This window comes from Fonsecaea erecta, assembly GCF_001651985.1.
Source record: "Fonsecaea erecta strain CBS 125763 chromosome Unknown Scaff6, whole genome shotgun sequence".
Classification (NCBI taxonomy): Eukaryota; Fungi; Ascomycota; class Eurotiomycetes; order Chaetothyriales; family Herpotrichiellaceae; genus Fonsecaea; species Fonsecaea erecta.
The window spans coordinates 1261177-1275857 of record NW_017387249.1 but is presented as its reverse complement, the minus strand read 5'-3'; the positions used below and the strand labels follow the sequence as shown (position 1 = coordinate 1275857).

Genomic DNA, 14681 nt, shown 5'->3' with positions numbered 1-14681 from the left:
TAACCTAGGAAAACTCGGGGTTTCTATACCCGCTTTGGCGTACATTCTATTTGTAAGAGGGCACTGAAAACGGGAGCCATCTTCATTCGGCATCGTATATTGATCGATATGTCCCATGAGTGATGGCGGCCTCGCTCGACAAGCCAGGAAATCGTTCAAAGAATGCTGGCTCGAGCTTCATTGGAGTCTCTTCGGCTTGAAGAGCAAGGATGAGCTTTGCCTCTAACCGCGCAGATATTGTTCGAGGAATATGACGCTGCAACACTTTCTGCTTCGTGTATTCGACGTACTCTTCCACCCGATAATAGACCTTTGCCTTAGGTCCTCCCGCCGGAATATGAGTCTGGTATCCGAGACTTTGCGAGGGCGATCCATTTGTGTTTTCTGGAAGGCTGTTCACCTCTTCCTCCAGACAATAGGAGCGCATGGTGGCAAGTATGACCTCGCTGAGATCGTAATCTGCGGCGTGCAAGATAAGCTTATCCCTCATATCTGGCCATGCAATCCAGTCCACCACAGGCCAGTGAAAACGGGTGAACTGCAACCGCGTAGGTCGAAAGCATGCAGGTAGCCGCGCATAGTTTTCTGAAGTGGGCTCAATTCGATAGCGAGTGATGACTCCAATAGTCTGGAAAGCATTGGTAAGTATCCACCAGTCCTTGGTCGAGTGCCAGTAGTGTTTTGAAACCATCAGATCAAAGATACTCCGAAGTAAAGCGTCAAAACTAGCCAGGTCTTAGCTGGGAAAAAAGTCCCTTTTTTCTTCTAGCCCTGGTCTCTTACCTGTGCTCTTTATCTGACTCGCTCAGATGTTGTGTTGTTATGAGTTGACGCACGCTACCTTCCAGTTCAAGTACGTCCAGGCAAAACACTGAAGGGCTGGGGATATAGTTGCCTGGTCCCGCCAGCGCCTGTGAGGGGGATGAAAGGTCAGGCAGATTTGTATTTGTTATCGACTGATCTTGATCCGGATTCCAGGATCCTTGATCGGTGCACTCATTGGCGGAACACAGTTCAGCCCTTTTGATAGAGCTTCCTCTAAGGTCGTCATTTCTCTCGGGTGAAAGATTGCCTATTGGAATCACAGTGTCTTGGACTTGATCCCATCCATTTGCGTGATGTTCGCGGAGTGCTCGGGCTGCCGTCTCGACTCCGCGAGCTGCCGCTCCAGCAACGGCAGATAGCTGTCTTTGCAACGAAAGAACCACATCCTTTAACCTCAAAATTTCGTCCTCCGACCGAGCTGGAAGCGGTCCAACGGATGTGACTTGTTGTTGAACGTTATCATTGCTCATGTTCATTTGGTATCTGTAGAGAGCAGCATGCGAGAGCCCGACCATATAAGCCCCATGAATATCGGTAGGGAGACAGAGTTTGATGAACAAACAATCACGTCCACGGAACATAGAGTCCAAGATTCTACAGCTCCCGTAGTCTAGAACCGGTTTTGCGGGGTAATTGAACCTTGGCTGATCCGGCTCTCCACCTCAGCCTTGTTTGCATTCCATGTCTTGTCTCCTCGGATACATTTCAAAGTAGGACACCTTCAGAACAAGCGCTATCAGGTGTTTCTTACCTGCCAGATCGGATCTGGATACCGTGTGATCCCGAAGCGTGATTTTCTATGCAACACTAAGCCAACGTCATACCGTCTCCGAACATGAACGCGGGTCATGTATCACCGCATGCCCGGCAGAAACCTGTCAAATCTTCTACCTTGGAATGCTCTGTCTGCAAGAAATCTTATTCACGCCGTGATGTCCTCAAACGGCATATCAGCTCGCAACATGAGCAGAAACGCGGCCCACGTCCCCAGCGAAGGAGCAAGAGGAAAAGCTGTCTTCGCTGTGCGCTGTAAGTGCCTTCTTTGGATATTTCCCCCACGCTTTCCAACTTTAATAGATTGACATGACTCAAAACTAATTGGAAATATTAGGTACCGGGTACGATGCACCGGTCCACCAACCTGCACGCAGTGCGGTGAGAAGAAAGTTGTTTGTCAATTTGACTTTGCATCTGTCGTAGAATCGGGTACTTCAAACCCACGGCACACGCATGCACCTTGCTCTCAATCACCAACATCACCAACCCACTTAAGAGAGAGCATAAATGTCGACCTTGGAGCTCACGCCTTGTGTAACCTGGAATCACTCTCGTCCCCCGAACCATGTTCCTCGGACGATCATCAGCCAGACAACTCACCCAAAATGTTGCCTCCGCGAATTGAAGAGGCACGTATCACGCCCTCATTAGCAGACTTTGATCACTACCTGCACTATGATTCGCACCTTGAGATTGGGGAGTTGTCAGATTCTGCGGACTTCTTCATTTCAAACATCCTCCAAGAATTATGCGAGGTATGTGCTTGCTCCTGAGCTCCCCACAACAACTGGCGTTGCCTGATAACAGAATGATCTTCTGTCTTGAGCAGCCTGAGAAAATAAATATGCCTGAATACATCAGTCAATCAATTGATCCAAGTCTTCAAACGCCGAATATCCAGTCCTCAAGCGCTTCGCATGGCAACAAGCAGCAACAAAAGCCCACCGCCGATGGGCTCCAACACAACCTGGACGTTGCTTTCGTACAGCTTTTTATTTCTTCTAGTTGTGCTCCCCCAGTGGAATGTCTCGCCCTTGACAGGTCTTTCGAGTTTGCCACCAGTCTACTTATCGTAGATGAGCAGGACCTAAGAGAATACTGGTTATCGTATTCTGCAACCTTCCACAAGGTCAGTTGTTCTACGAACAGGGGATGGCAGACTGACACCTCCCGACAGCTACTGCCAGTGATCCACATGAGTAGCTTGGAGTTTGACCCTGCTCCTTCTTTACTACTTGCGACCATCACCGCGATAGGAGCCGACTACCTAGCCGGTGGCAAGCCTCAAAGATACGCCTCTGCCACTTACGAGAGGCTTTTCGGCTTTCTTGCTGTCGGTGATGTTGCCTGTTTCTTCTCAGATATCTTACTGACCTCTGCAAGGCACCAAATGATTGCATACAAGCCGAATGTCCACATTGCTTGTTATTACTTGCAGCAACATCTCTTCTATGCTACCGTATCTTAGACCACCGGAACCTCCTCTTTTTCACTGCAGCCCTGGGACTCATGAGCCGTCTGACGGACGAAGCTGCGAGATTGGGGGTATTCTCTGTTCCAGATATGGATCTCATGCCCCAGGAGGAATTCTCCACGGGAGAAGATACTCCAGTTCAATACTCTTCCACTGGGAATATTCGAAACACAACAGAGCTCATCACTACAGCGGTATTGAAAGACGAAATACCTGAATGGAGGAAATGGGTGGGCAACGAACAGCAGAAGCGACTCGGCTGGGCAGTCTTTGTATGTTGCGTCTTGACCGGTGACGACTGAGATTGTTATTTGATTTTTACTGATCGTGACATTCTTCCTACAGGCAGCAGACCACCTCTCTTCACTGCTCACCAACAGTCCTTCCCGAATCCTCGAGACAGACCTGAAAATCTCCAGCCCCTACCGCGACGCTTTTTGGGACGCCGGAAGTGCCAAACAATGGCGCTCACTTTTTCCCTGGACGCCCTCGCCCCCACCACCGCTTCCGTTCGCCGGCATCGTTCGCAATATAATCCTGGGAGAGTTTCCTCTGAAGAAGCTATCCGACTTTCACTTGGATTTGTGCATCTATGTCTTTGAAATGGCCGTTCTGGGACTTGGAGGTTCCCACATCCTGGGCTTGAATGAGCTTCAGCTGAGATCTCTCCCGGTGAGGACAAACTTGCTGGAAGTTCTCGCGATGTTGAGAAGTAAAAAGGAAAGGAGTGATGTGAGGCTATGACAGACTGCGGCTTCCTCGTTAGTTTTCGCTATATTATTAAAAGGGAAGCCACTTTCAGTTTGTCAGACTATGTGTATGTTTTCTCGCTCCACCCTGGCCAATTGATGGGGACACTTTATGGGAAGGTTCTACCAGCTGTAACCAGTGATAAGTCTCTTCTCTTTTGACTATCTTGTTCTTTTCTCGTCTTTCAACGCTCGAAAACTTGCGGTCATGCCCTCTCCCTAGCTTTGATCTTCAACATCAGCGGCCCATGCATCAAAGACTGATAGCTCTTGATGCTGCTCTGGAAGGCAGCGTCGTCGAAGTCGTCTGGCATGGTGACGTCAAAATTCCGGACGACTTTGGCCACGAACAGGCGAAGCTCGAGGAATGCCAGGGCACGTCCTGCACAGGAGAAAGTGCCTCCGGGTAAAGGCTTGGAAGGCTCTCATGTCGTGCGTCCAAGTCGGGTCCCGCGTGGCATCGTTCCACCTCTCCGGCACGAATTCGCTGGCCCGTGTCCAGTTTCGCTCGTCGTGGTGGAGGTACATGACATTGGAAGACACCTATATAGTGGTCAAAGGAGGCTGACTACATATAGGCTGGGTGACGTTGTGTTTCTGCGTACCTGGGTATACTCGGGGATAAATGTGTCGTTGACGAGGTGGCCTCCTTGCCCTGTTCGCCGTTGGAACCCGTTAGGCCCAGGTGGCAGGAGTCTCATGGACTCATAAATTGCCCCGTTGATGTACGGGCATGTCTCCGGTCCTGCTTCAGCTTTTAGCAACTGCTTTTCCTCATACTGGCGAGAGAGTTTGTACCGAGCATATAGCCTTCCAAAGGCTTTTCCCCATCCCAGGCGCGGTCGACTTCTTCTTTGACTCGCTCATAGCATTTTGGATACTTGGTCAAGAAGTAGAAGAGAAAACTGGCTGTGTCAGGTTCAGCACTTTGGCCTCTGTAGCCAGAACTTACGTGGATGCCAGAGATGTCGTGTCGCTGCCCGCTATAAAAAGCACGGGCGAATCGGCCTCGAGATCGAGCTCCTTTGTCACACTTCTCTCACTTTAGCATTGCTCCTTTTTGATAGGAAATCGGCGATACTCACTATCCGTCCTTGTCCCCAGGGATGAGATGCGTGAACAGATCATTCGGTTCCGTTCCCCGCTGCCTTCTCTCGTCGTATTGATTCTTCGAGATCCGTCGAAACTCTGCAGTGTGCTTCTTCACATCTGCATCCCCGAATGGCAGCAGGTAGGCGATGGGAGAAATCCACGGGACGGAGGAGAGGATGTGCATCATCTTGATGCCACTCCGCACGCACGCAGAGTAGAATCTCGGGCCATCTGCCAGAATTTTGTCAATACCTCAAGGGGACTCCGGTTTTGCCGTCCTCACGAGCTGGGGTCTCACCGTCGTTCATCAGCCCGAATTTGTAATCGAACGCGAGCTCGCCCATGGCATCGAACGCGAAATAGTCGCACCAGCTACCAAAGTCGACAATTTGGCCTTCGGTCCCGTGTTAGCAATGAAGTACATACAAGCTTGGGACCTTTCTTCCATACCGTCGTGCTTTCTGAGCTGTGCCAGCAGGGTATCCAACAAGCCGAGGATCCGCGGCTCGTAGGACTTCAACTGCTTCTGGCTGAAACCATGATCCCACATTCGCCTCCTCAAGCGATGATCCTCCCAGTCTCGGGTGCTCGGCATGGCCTTTCCCCCAGTGCTGTATACTTCGGTATCATAGTATGGGCCCTTGGTAAGGCGAGCCCCCTGAGGACCGTGAAGGTACTTTACGGCCCCTGCGTTGGCGAAGGAAAGCTCGTTGGGGCCGATCCTCACGATGTCGCCGTACTGCAGGAGAACAGTCACGAGGTGAAGCAGATAAATAAGAGTCGAGACTTCTTTCCTACCTTCGCATGCAGGGATGGCAGCCACACGTGTAGATAGCCAGTCCATGACTGATACACTCCCGTCCACTTCGTTAGTTTTGCGTACCACGGTCCGGGGAACTTGCTGAGAGGATGGAGGGGCGACAGCCTATAGACTGGGATACTGAGGCTATTCATCCACTATTAGAACTGTTCTTGATATAGAAAGAAGGTGATGCACCCTAGGGTTATCAAGTGGACAGCGACAAATATGGGCAAAGCCTTCAATGCAAAGAAGTAATCTCCGCTCAGCTGCAAAGCCAGCAGACAGATAAAGCCGACAAGTGCAGCGGTATTTGTGAAGAATGACCTGTGACAGTCACGATTAGTTGGTCCTCGCTACTTCTGCCCGTGTAACTAGGACAGACCCCAATGTTGGTTCATATCGCCTATAGATTGCATGGAAGACCTTCCGATTCCCGTCAGTAAGGATCCTGAAGCCTCTCGAATCAAACTTACGAGACCTGTAATGGCAGCGGTCCATGCCACTCCGGCCAAAGTAGCTGTCATATTGTTCGTGGCAGTGTGCGGGCAACAATTACAACAGACACAGACTTACTGAGCTCATTATCTGAATTCCTGTTACTTAAGAAACCCATCCCGACTACAAAGACGCTTTGACCTGACTCGACCAGCTTCCAACTCACATCCGCAAGTTAACTCCTACTCACGAGGATCTCAATTGCCATACCTGAAACTGCCTGGAGCACGCATGCGAACTCCGGCCCCAATTGCGCATTTCGCCATTGGTTGGCGTCTGTCCCACTTCTCCATCAGACTTCTTCTAAGCGAACGACATCTCGTGTACCTCCTCCAGGCGGTCATCACCACCTTTTTAACGACGGCTGTTGTGTTCTAAGCCGGAAGCTGAAACTTGGTGGGGTCCCAGCCTCGGATTCGGTGTGAAAGGTTTCACCTCAACTCACGACATCTTTTCAAGATAATGAGGCCTTTGGGAAAGTATCCTTTGTCTCTTTGGTGTGCGAAGCTGAAGCTATAGCTGTGAACTGTGAGTTGTGACTTGTGATAAGAGCGAGTGGCCACAGGACATGTTGTAGAGTCCTTCTATATCTTGAAGTGCCTTCGATCCTCCCGCTCTGTTTGACCATCCTTCGGCACCACATGAAGACAGTCACAACCCTTCGATACAGTGCCAGGGCAGTTCAAATGAGGAAGCTGGGTCGGAAGAGGCAAAAGTAAGCTTTGCGGCATTGAGAGGACAACTGGGTTCTAATTGTCCTCAGCCCGGAAAGGAGTGGATGGGGTGGAGGTTGAGAGGTATTAGGTCAATGACGATTTGTGGGAATCGTGCGTATGGCATTCTTCAAAAGCCATTCAGATCAACAAACCTTCCAGGGTAGTATGATGTGTAACTTCTAGCTGGACACCTACCGCGCACTGTGGCTGACTGGACATGTAGGAGCAACACTACCAGTGAAGCAGAAAATGTATCATGATGCGATCGACACAAGCCTAGATCTCAACTTCAATGCAAGCCATCTCATTGATCACCTCGGTGCTTGAACTTACTCCCATGAGTTCTTAGGGTTTTTGACTTCATTTATTGCCTCATGAATCATTGAGATCCAATGGAGGGAGTGGCGGAGGAGCAATACATCTGAATGAGTGCTGTCGACAATGTCACTCCCGTGCTCGCCGTTCGGTGTCTAGCTGCTTTCGAATGCCCGCTTCAGCACTCGAGACTCTCGACAACATTACAACCCTTACAGCACCGTAACTGCCAAGACAAGAGAGATTGGCTGCATGATATTTATTCACGGCACCTTTCCCCGGACGTGGTGAGGCTATGCTCGATAATATTCGGCCAAATATTGGGCTGTTTGTCTTTTTTCGAGTGGCTTTAGGCTATGCCGCATCTGGTGAGATTACCCTTTCAACTCCTTCCCTCAGATGGTGCGAAGCCATCACTGATCTTTGAGAGGGAGCAGGCATTCCTCATAGACGACCAAATGACAGGACAGACGGTGTCTAATCAGACATCAAAGTCGATAAGATGGGCTAAAATGCATGAGGGAAGACGGGATACGAGACTCTGGTTGAGTTGATTTTGCAGTAAGGAAATCCAAGAGGTCCATCCTGAGGTCCTTGAGGCGCTATGGGTTGGGGAATACAATCGAAAGGCAGCCTAACAATTTCGAAGAGTCGCTGATCCCATGTTGGCTGGCTCTGAAGGGAGACCTTTCCTTAACCCCAGTCCGTTAGCTTGTGCAAACAATGGTCAATCAATGTGAGGCTGATCTGGGAAAGGGATTGACCTTGGCAACGCAACTCACGCAGGACATTCATTTGCCGGCCGTGCCAGAACTCCATCCATGGTTTCTCCATCTGGCAACTCCGGTATAGATGCGGAGTCGACTCGAGTAGATGGCCTTTGCCGAGGCTTGGTCAGGCTTCGAGTAACCGCGGAGTATTTTACAGATCGGTCTTATCACTGACGCGCCGCGCTGGCTTGTTTACAGACTCCTGCAGATCAAACAGTGACCTGGGGGAGACTTTAGTGTTTTGGTATCTGACTTGGCCACCATGCATCTTAACGGGGAGAAAGCACCGTACGAGCTGCTCGAACAGCCACAATCTGCGCCAAAGCATATCAAAATCATCCATGTCGGCGCAGGAGCAGCCGGGATGTTGGCAGCCTACAAGGCGAGACGAATGCTAGAGAACTACGAATTGGTGTGCTATGAAAAGTGCGTCAGGGTCGACAAACGATGAGCATTGAGCATCATTGGATGTACTGACTTGTTGCATCGGTAGAAACCCCGTGCCTGGAGGTACTTGGTGGGAGAACAGATATCCTGGTACGTCGAGAACTGTTTGCTTCGTCTAACCAATGGCAAAGCCTGCTGACGGGCTGGACAGGCTGTGCTTGCGACATAGCTGCTCACACCTATACATTTTCTTTCGAACCAAATCCGGAATGGTCGAGCTTTTATGCCTATTCACCCGAGATTCAAGATTATATGATGCGCTTCTATGAGAAATACGAATTGGCTCCGTTTGTGAAGCTGAACACTGAGGTTGTTGGTGCCGTATGGTCTGAGGAAGAGGGTCAATGCAAGTTACCAGCCCAAGAATAGTATAATGAGCCGGGATATGTGCTTTCAGAGCTAACCATCACTTTTCGCAGGGCATGTTGAACTTCGCCGAGATGGTGAGACGTTCTACGATACATGTCACGTACTCATCAATGGAAGCGGAGTGGTCAACCGATGGAAATGTTAGCCTGGCCCTGAGAGTCGAGATTCTGGTACGTTTCGCTGATTGTTGGTCCAGGGCCGGATATTCCGGGGCTACACGATTTCAAAGGCATCTTGTCCCACAGCGCCAACTGGGACCAGAGCATAGACTGGCAGGGGAAGCGCGTTGCCGTCATCGGCACGGGCTCCAGCTCTATTCAAATGGTCCCCAAACTAGCAGAAGGCAAGTCGATGTGGCAGTGGACTGCCTTACCCATTACACCTCAACCACTAACAAATGACATACACGCACAGGGGCGGAACATGTCACGGTCTTCATGCGCAACTGTACGTGGATCGCGCCCCAGATCGACGAAGACGTGCAGAAAGCGGCGGAAGACGGCGAAACTCCCGCCCCTGCCGGCAAGCACTACTACACGGCACGCGAAAAAGAGCACTTTCGGTCCGACCCGGATTTCCACCTGCAGTACCGTAAGAGCCTCGAGACCAGAATGGCACGCAAGTTCGATCTGTTCCTTCGCGGGACGGAGACGAACGTCAAAGCGCGGGTCGCGATGCGGGAGAGCATGATGAGAAGAATCGGCCCGGGCCACGAGGAACTCAAGGAAAAACTCATCCCCGCGTGGTCGCCCGGGTGCCGGAGACTCACCCCGGGGGAAGGCTATCTCGAGGCCCTTGTGCGACCGAATGTATCGACGATTCACGAAGAGATCGAACGGGTCACTCCCACGGGCCTGGTCACCAGCAGCGGGAAGGAGGTCGAGGTGGACATTATCGCCTGTGGCACCGGCTTCTACGTTTCTTACGTGCCGCATTTCAAAATCGTCGGGACTAACGGCGTGGTTATGCAGGAGGATTGGGCGGATGAGCCCAATATCTATTGCAGTATTTCAGGCCCTGGGTACCCCAACTACTTCGTCGTCAATGGCCCTCGGGGCAACTGGGGTCAGGGCTGTGCCTTGCCATCCGTAAGTCGTCTTCCCCCTTTGGGTTGAGATGGCTTTTCTAATTGAGATTTCAGCACGAAGTCCAGATCGAGTACGCCTTGCAGTGCGTGAAGAAGATGCAAGAAGATCGGATCAAGGCGATGGAAGTTAGACAGGGGCCAACGACCGATTTCAACGAACACGTGGACAAGTGGCACGACAAGTACTCGGTCTGGCGAGAGGACTGCAAAAGGTAGGACAAGAGGCCTACCTCGGCCCCCATCCATGAGCAGAACCCCTTGACTGCTGTCCCCGTCACTTTCGTCTGCTCGTCACCTGTGCTGACATTTTCTGATCCAGCTGGTACAAGAAGAACACGAAGGCAGGCCGCGTCTACATTTGGGGGGGCTCCATGCTGCACCACCTCAAGGCGCTCCGCGTACCGCGGTACGAGCATTACGAGATGAGGTACTGGGAATCCAACTGCTTCGCATTCTTGGGCTGTGGGAAGACGGCACAGGAGCTGGAGCCCGAAGGAAAGGATCTCGCTCCGTTTTTGAGGAACGCAGATACCCCTTGGGAGTGCTAGACGGCACCACAGTTAGATTAGAGAAAGGCGGAAAGCCCTATCTGAAGAGTAGTTCTTCCTTTCAACAGACCGGCTTTATTATTGGAGAGAGTTTGAAGTCCCTTTGAGTAGTCCTTCTTCCCAACTAACATGAGCCTGACAGGGTCCTCCTGTCGGAAAGATCCCAACGTCCGAGTGGAGACTTAATACACACCAGATTGCGTCCAAGCAGGTGAAAAACCGCACACAAACTCCGATCTCAATGCGGTGAGGTTTTGATGCGTGTCAGTGTGTCACAGGCCAGCCCAAGAGCTATGAGAGCCTGGAGATAGAAAAGGGATAGCCTCGGGTCAATCAGGATTCAGCCTTTCAAAATGTTCAGAGAGCGAAATGCCAAGTTAGAGATATTTCTCAACCTTCTGGGGTGAGGAAGAGGTTCGTCAAAGCATAAAGCGAGCAAAAAGATGGCATCGGCGTCGAGTGTAGCATTCATCACTGGCGGTGGTACGTATATCTATATCTACTTCTACTCCCCCCTGCGATTCCGGCGTTCTGGTATCCTATCTTGCTAATGACTGACTTACTGACTTCTCTCGCGTCCAGCCTCCGGCATGGGCCTAGCCCTGGTCGAGCGACTCGTGTCCGACGGATGGAACGTTGCGATCTTCGACTTCAACGCCGCGGCGGGGAAGAAGGTCCAGGAGAGGCTAGGTGGGAGCGGCCAGGTGCTCTTCATCCAGGGAAATGCCATCAGTTACGATGACCAGGCCCAGGCTTTTGTGAAGACCTGGGAGAAATGGGGACGTCTTGATCTCGGTATGTACGAGGGTTATATGACTTCCTTTTCCCCTGTCTGTCTGCCCGTAACACTTGAAATACTTCGATTCAGAGGCGCCCGCCCGGGTTTTATATACTCATACTAATATGTTCCTGAGCCGATTGATATCCAGTCTGGGGCAACGCGGTAAGTCCACGCACGATTCGCTTCCTCTTCCCTTCCCGCTGACTGATCTTTGCAGGGTATTGGTGACCGCATTGAATTCTGCAGTCCCGTACCCGAGGGACCCAACGGTGCACCACCCCGTCCAGACACCTTAGTCGTTGACATCTGCCTGTACGGGGTGATCTGGACGGGGTATCTCGCGCTGCATTTCTTCCGGAAAAATCCGTCCAAAGCCGGCAAGTTGGTCTTCACCAGCAGTCTTGCTGGCGTGTATCCTGCAGCTCCAGTGCCGCTTTATGGCGCTGCGAAACATGGTGTAAGGCATCTTGTTTAGTCTTTTTTGTTGTCCTTCCCCCTTTCCTGTCTACTAACACGGCAAAAATGACGCTGTAGGTAATAGGGCTCATCCGCTCAATGGCGAAGCGCCTGCAGGAGATGGGCGAACCCATCACGGTCAACTGCGTCTGCCCGGGCCTGGTCGCCACGCCGCTGGTGAGCCAGAAACTGGTCGACGCCATGCCCAAGGATATGATCACGCCCGCGGACACGGTGGTGCGGGCGATCTTGCAGTTCGTAGCCGATGCCAGCATCACAGGGCAAGCGGCCGAGTGCAGCGGAACGGAAATCCACTATCGCCCGGTCCTCCCGTACAGCAATCCTGCAGCGGAGTATATGGTCGAGGCCAAGTATGCCAGTTTGGTCGATAAGGATGAGATGATGCAGGACAGCGCGGAGAAGGGGAAGTTGCTGGATGCGATGGCTTCCGCTTCAGATCGGGATGGTATCGGAGCGACGTAGAACCAATGCGAATCTCTGTCTCAGAATTTTTTGGGTGCCATTCTTCCACACACTTATCAATTCAAAGTTGGCTCCGGGGATCTCTTTTAAAAGAGTCTGCCAGGTCGGCTGCCAACCTCAGCAGTTGCTCGGTTCCGCCAGCGTTGACCAGCTGCAGGATGCTTTTCTTGCTCCTGCTTTCGTCCTCAGAGGATCCTCGACACAACTCGTAATGAATCAAGGCTGCGCAAACCAGGCGCCCGAAGCGGGAGACCTCTTGCAGAGCGACATTCTGGTGCAAGAGTCCGCGTAAGGTGGCTCGGAATGGAAGTTGGGGTTGGGGGTTGTGTAGCCACGGAAAGCCAGTCGACCAGGCTCTCGCATTTCCGGCCTCCCACATAATGTCTTCACAGGGCATTTGTAGATTTGGTGGCTCGGGATCTGGTGGGATTCTGTCCTGCAGAAAGGCGGCCGAGAGATAATTATACGTCTGCGCGAGAAATTCAGTCTCCATTGTGAGTGAGCGAGCCAACGACAAGATCAAACATACGAGATAAGCCCACGCAAGTCGCCGCGAGGTCTCCTCCTTCACCCATGCACGCCACTGGTGATGCATTTCAAGGTCATTTACTTTTTTGAGCTGTGCCATCCAGTCACGTGGGGAACTATTATTGACGGGAATCGTCCGGCCACGATTCAACCTTCCCATATAGTCGTTTTGTTGCTGGAAAAGCCCCATCTTTTCAAGGTAGGCTATATTCCCGTGGAGGAGTGTTGTCAAGAGCTGTGCCTGGTCACTCCTCCGGCTGCGTATCGCCTGGCACAGAAGAATGCACACTGCAGCGAGCACGGATCCTTCGGCACGTCCATCGTTTCTTTCGTTCCCAAGGGAGGTCTGCAGCAGGGCACAGAGCTTGGAAGCTCCTTGTTGATGAAACAGTCTGCTGTGTGCAGTGTCCGCATAGTTGGCCCCGACGACGGTGACAACCGCAGCAATCAGCGGTGAACAGGACATGGGATTCACCAGGTGACGGTGCAGTATGGGACAATGCTGTTACTACATGAGTGTGGGCAGTAGACAGAACTTTAGAAATAGTAAACTAACCTTGTCAAAGTGAACAAAGTACAGATCCCAAAAGGCTGAGAGCTGAACTGAGCTGGGGAATGAAGCAGGAACATCTGTTGGCAATCCAATCTGACCAAGAGAGTTCTGCTGCAGTACCCGATGTATTCTCAGAGCCAGGCTCTGTTCTGCTTCGATGGCAGAATTTCCGCCGTCCTCGGTTCCTGGGAGTTCTGCACTGCCACTGATAGATGCATAAATGGCCTCGTGGAGCGGACTCTGCGTTTCTGCAATGCCGGAATCTGCAGGGCCTTTATGGGTTTGCAAGCCTTCCCGGTCTCCCAGGAGCGGTTGGCGAGTTGGAAGCCATGTCCCAGAGGTCTGATGGGGTGGTGCACCCACAGTTGCAAGATCTTCTGGCATGATTGTGAAGTCTGGGAAAGCCCCGTCCGACAACTCGGGCAACTGATCATCGGATGTTGTTCGAGATGCGAGGTTCGTATCGTGATGGTCTTCCATATCAAAAAGCAGACCCCAATGCTCCGGGGCCATATGGTCGGAACCGGATCGTTCAAGACCAACGCCAGGGTGTGTAATCAGTCCCGAGTCATGTCTTAGAGGCGTGAAAAGAGCATGGCTATCTGCGTCGTTTTTTTCATTTGTCCGGGTGATGTCGTTGCCATCGCGCTGAGGACCTGTCATGGTTTGCTGGCAAAACGAGCTGTCAGGATGAGATATCTACGAACCATCAGAGCACGTTTAGTGGCGGGGCAGACACCTGGATATCGCTTCGGAATGTATACTCACCACCGTCGGGGCATCAATGTCGCTGCCAAATTCGCGACTCCAGGTGAAGGTCCACTGCAGCAGATTTAGCATGGCAATCTCTTGTGGGAGACGAAGACAAACCTCTGGGCTTGGGTGATTGTCTAGGCTTGGGGATTTCTGGGGCCGCATCAGTTCCGCGGGAGTCAGTTGTAGTCCGGGAGGCGTCCTAAACTCCTCGAGCTGTAATCTGGGGCGTTTGGGAGACGAGGGAGGAATCTGGTCTCCTCCAAGTCTTTGCCGATTGTCGCAGCTCTTCGGGTCTGTACTCGTCGACGACGGCTCGAAGTTATACTGGCAGAGTAATCCGCTTTTCCCACATTCCTGGCAGGTCGATTCTCGCGTGCACTTGACCTTGTGACTGGGGGGTCCGTCAGCCTTGCTAAGGGGGACAAATAGGTCGAAGGCAGTAAAGTCAAGCCTTACAGCGCACAACGGAGGCAGCTCTTCCGCCGTGAACGAGGACTGGTCTTCTGGAAAGCAGCCTCTCCATGCTGATGCCGGGCATGTCGTCTCAGAACATCCCTTCGAGCAAAGGACTTGGCGCAGATATGACAGACATGGTTTGGCGACTTGTCCAGCAGTCCCAGGGTGGATACCTTGCCAGCAGAATCATTCCTCATCATGG

General features: G+C 51.9%; 6 protein-coding genes across 6 annotated transcripts; 3 read left to right on the top strand and 3 right to left on the bottom strand.

Moving 5' to 3' along the window:
• Nucleotides 1-82: 82 nt before the first annotated feature.
• On the bottom strand, nucleotides 83-1295 carry AYL99_07489 (hypothetical protein; the record flags this gene model as incomplete). The annotated part of the gene is made up of 2 exons (XM_018838998.1): nucleotides 83-725; nucleotides 784-1295. The coding sequence occupies 2 exons, from the start codon at nucleotides 1293-1295 to the stop codon at nucleotides 83-85; spliced, it is 1155 nt and encodes a 384-aa protein (XP_018691766.1).
• A 912-nt stretch (nucleotides 1296-2207) lies between these two features.
• Nucleotides 2208-3807, top strand: AYL99_07488 (hypothetical protein; the record flags this gene model as incomplete). The annotated part of the gene is made up of 6 exons (XM_018838997.1): nucleotides 2208-2357; nucleotides 2432-2731; nucleotides 2780-2935; nucleotides 2986-3348; nucleotides 3422-3748; nucleotides 3802-3807. 6 exons carry the CDS (start codon nucleotides 2208-2210, stop codon nucleotides 3805-3807), a joined length of 1302 nt encoding a protein of 433 aa, XP_018691765.1.
• A 339-nt stretch (nucleotides 3808-4146) lies between these two features.
• AYL99_07487 (hypothetical protein) lies at nucleotides 4147-6243 on the bottom strand (the record flags this gene model as incomplete). Its single annotated transcript, XM_018838996.1, has 11 exons — nucleotides 4147-4368; nucleotides 4431-4570; nucleotides 4624-4730; nucleotides 4778-4858; nucleotides 4911-5148; nucleotides 5216-5311; nucleotides 5368-5656; nucleotides 5716-5863; nucleotides 5915-6043; nucleotides 6102-6142; nucleotides 6193-6243. 11 exons carry the CDS (start codon nucleotides 6241-6243, stop codon nucleotides 4147-4149), a joined length of 1542 nt encoding a protein of 513 aa, XP_018691764.1.
• Nucleotides 6244-8277: 2034 nt separating this feature from the next.
• On the top strand, nucleotides 8278-10466 carry AYL99_07486 (hypothetical protein; the record flags this gene model as incomplete). Its single annotated transcript, XM_018838995.1, has 7 exons — nucleotides 8278-8441; nucleotides 8509-8552; nucleotides 8614-8783; nucleotides 8882-9017; nucleotides 9246-9919; nucleotides 9973-10130; nucleotides 10238-10466. 7 exons carry the CDS (start codon nucleotides 8278-8280, stop codon nucleotides 10464-10466), a joined length of 1575 nt encoding a protein of 524 aa, XP_018691763.1.
• Nucleotides 10467-10909: 443 nt separating this feature from the next.
• On the top strand, nucleotides 10910-12186 carry AYL99_07485 (hypothetical protein; the record flags this gene model as incomplete). Its single annotated transcript, XM_018838994.1, has 5 exons — nucleotides 10910-10949; nucleotides 11049-11261; nucleotides 11396-11409; nucleotides 11465-11704; nucleotides 11782-12186. 5 exons carry the CDS (start codon nucleotides 10910-10912, stop codon nucleotides 12184-12186), a joined length of 912 nt encoding a protein of 303 aa, XP_018691762.1.
• A 61-nt stretch (nucleotides 12187-12247) lies between these two features.
• Nucleotides 12248-14679, bottom strand: AYL99_07484 (hypothetical protein; the record flags this gene model as incomplete). The annotated part of the gene is made up of 6 exons (XM_018838993.1): nucleotides 12248-12655; nucleotides 12716-13216; nucleotides 13271-13936; nucleotides 14036-14089; nucleotides 14138-14414; nucleotides 14480-14679. 6 exons carry the CDS (start codon nucleotides 14677-14679, stop codon nucleotides 12248-12250), a joined length of 2106 nt encoding a protein of 701 aa, XP_018691761.1.
• Nucleotides 14680-14681: the final 2 nt, after the last annotated feature.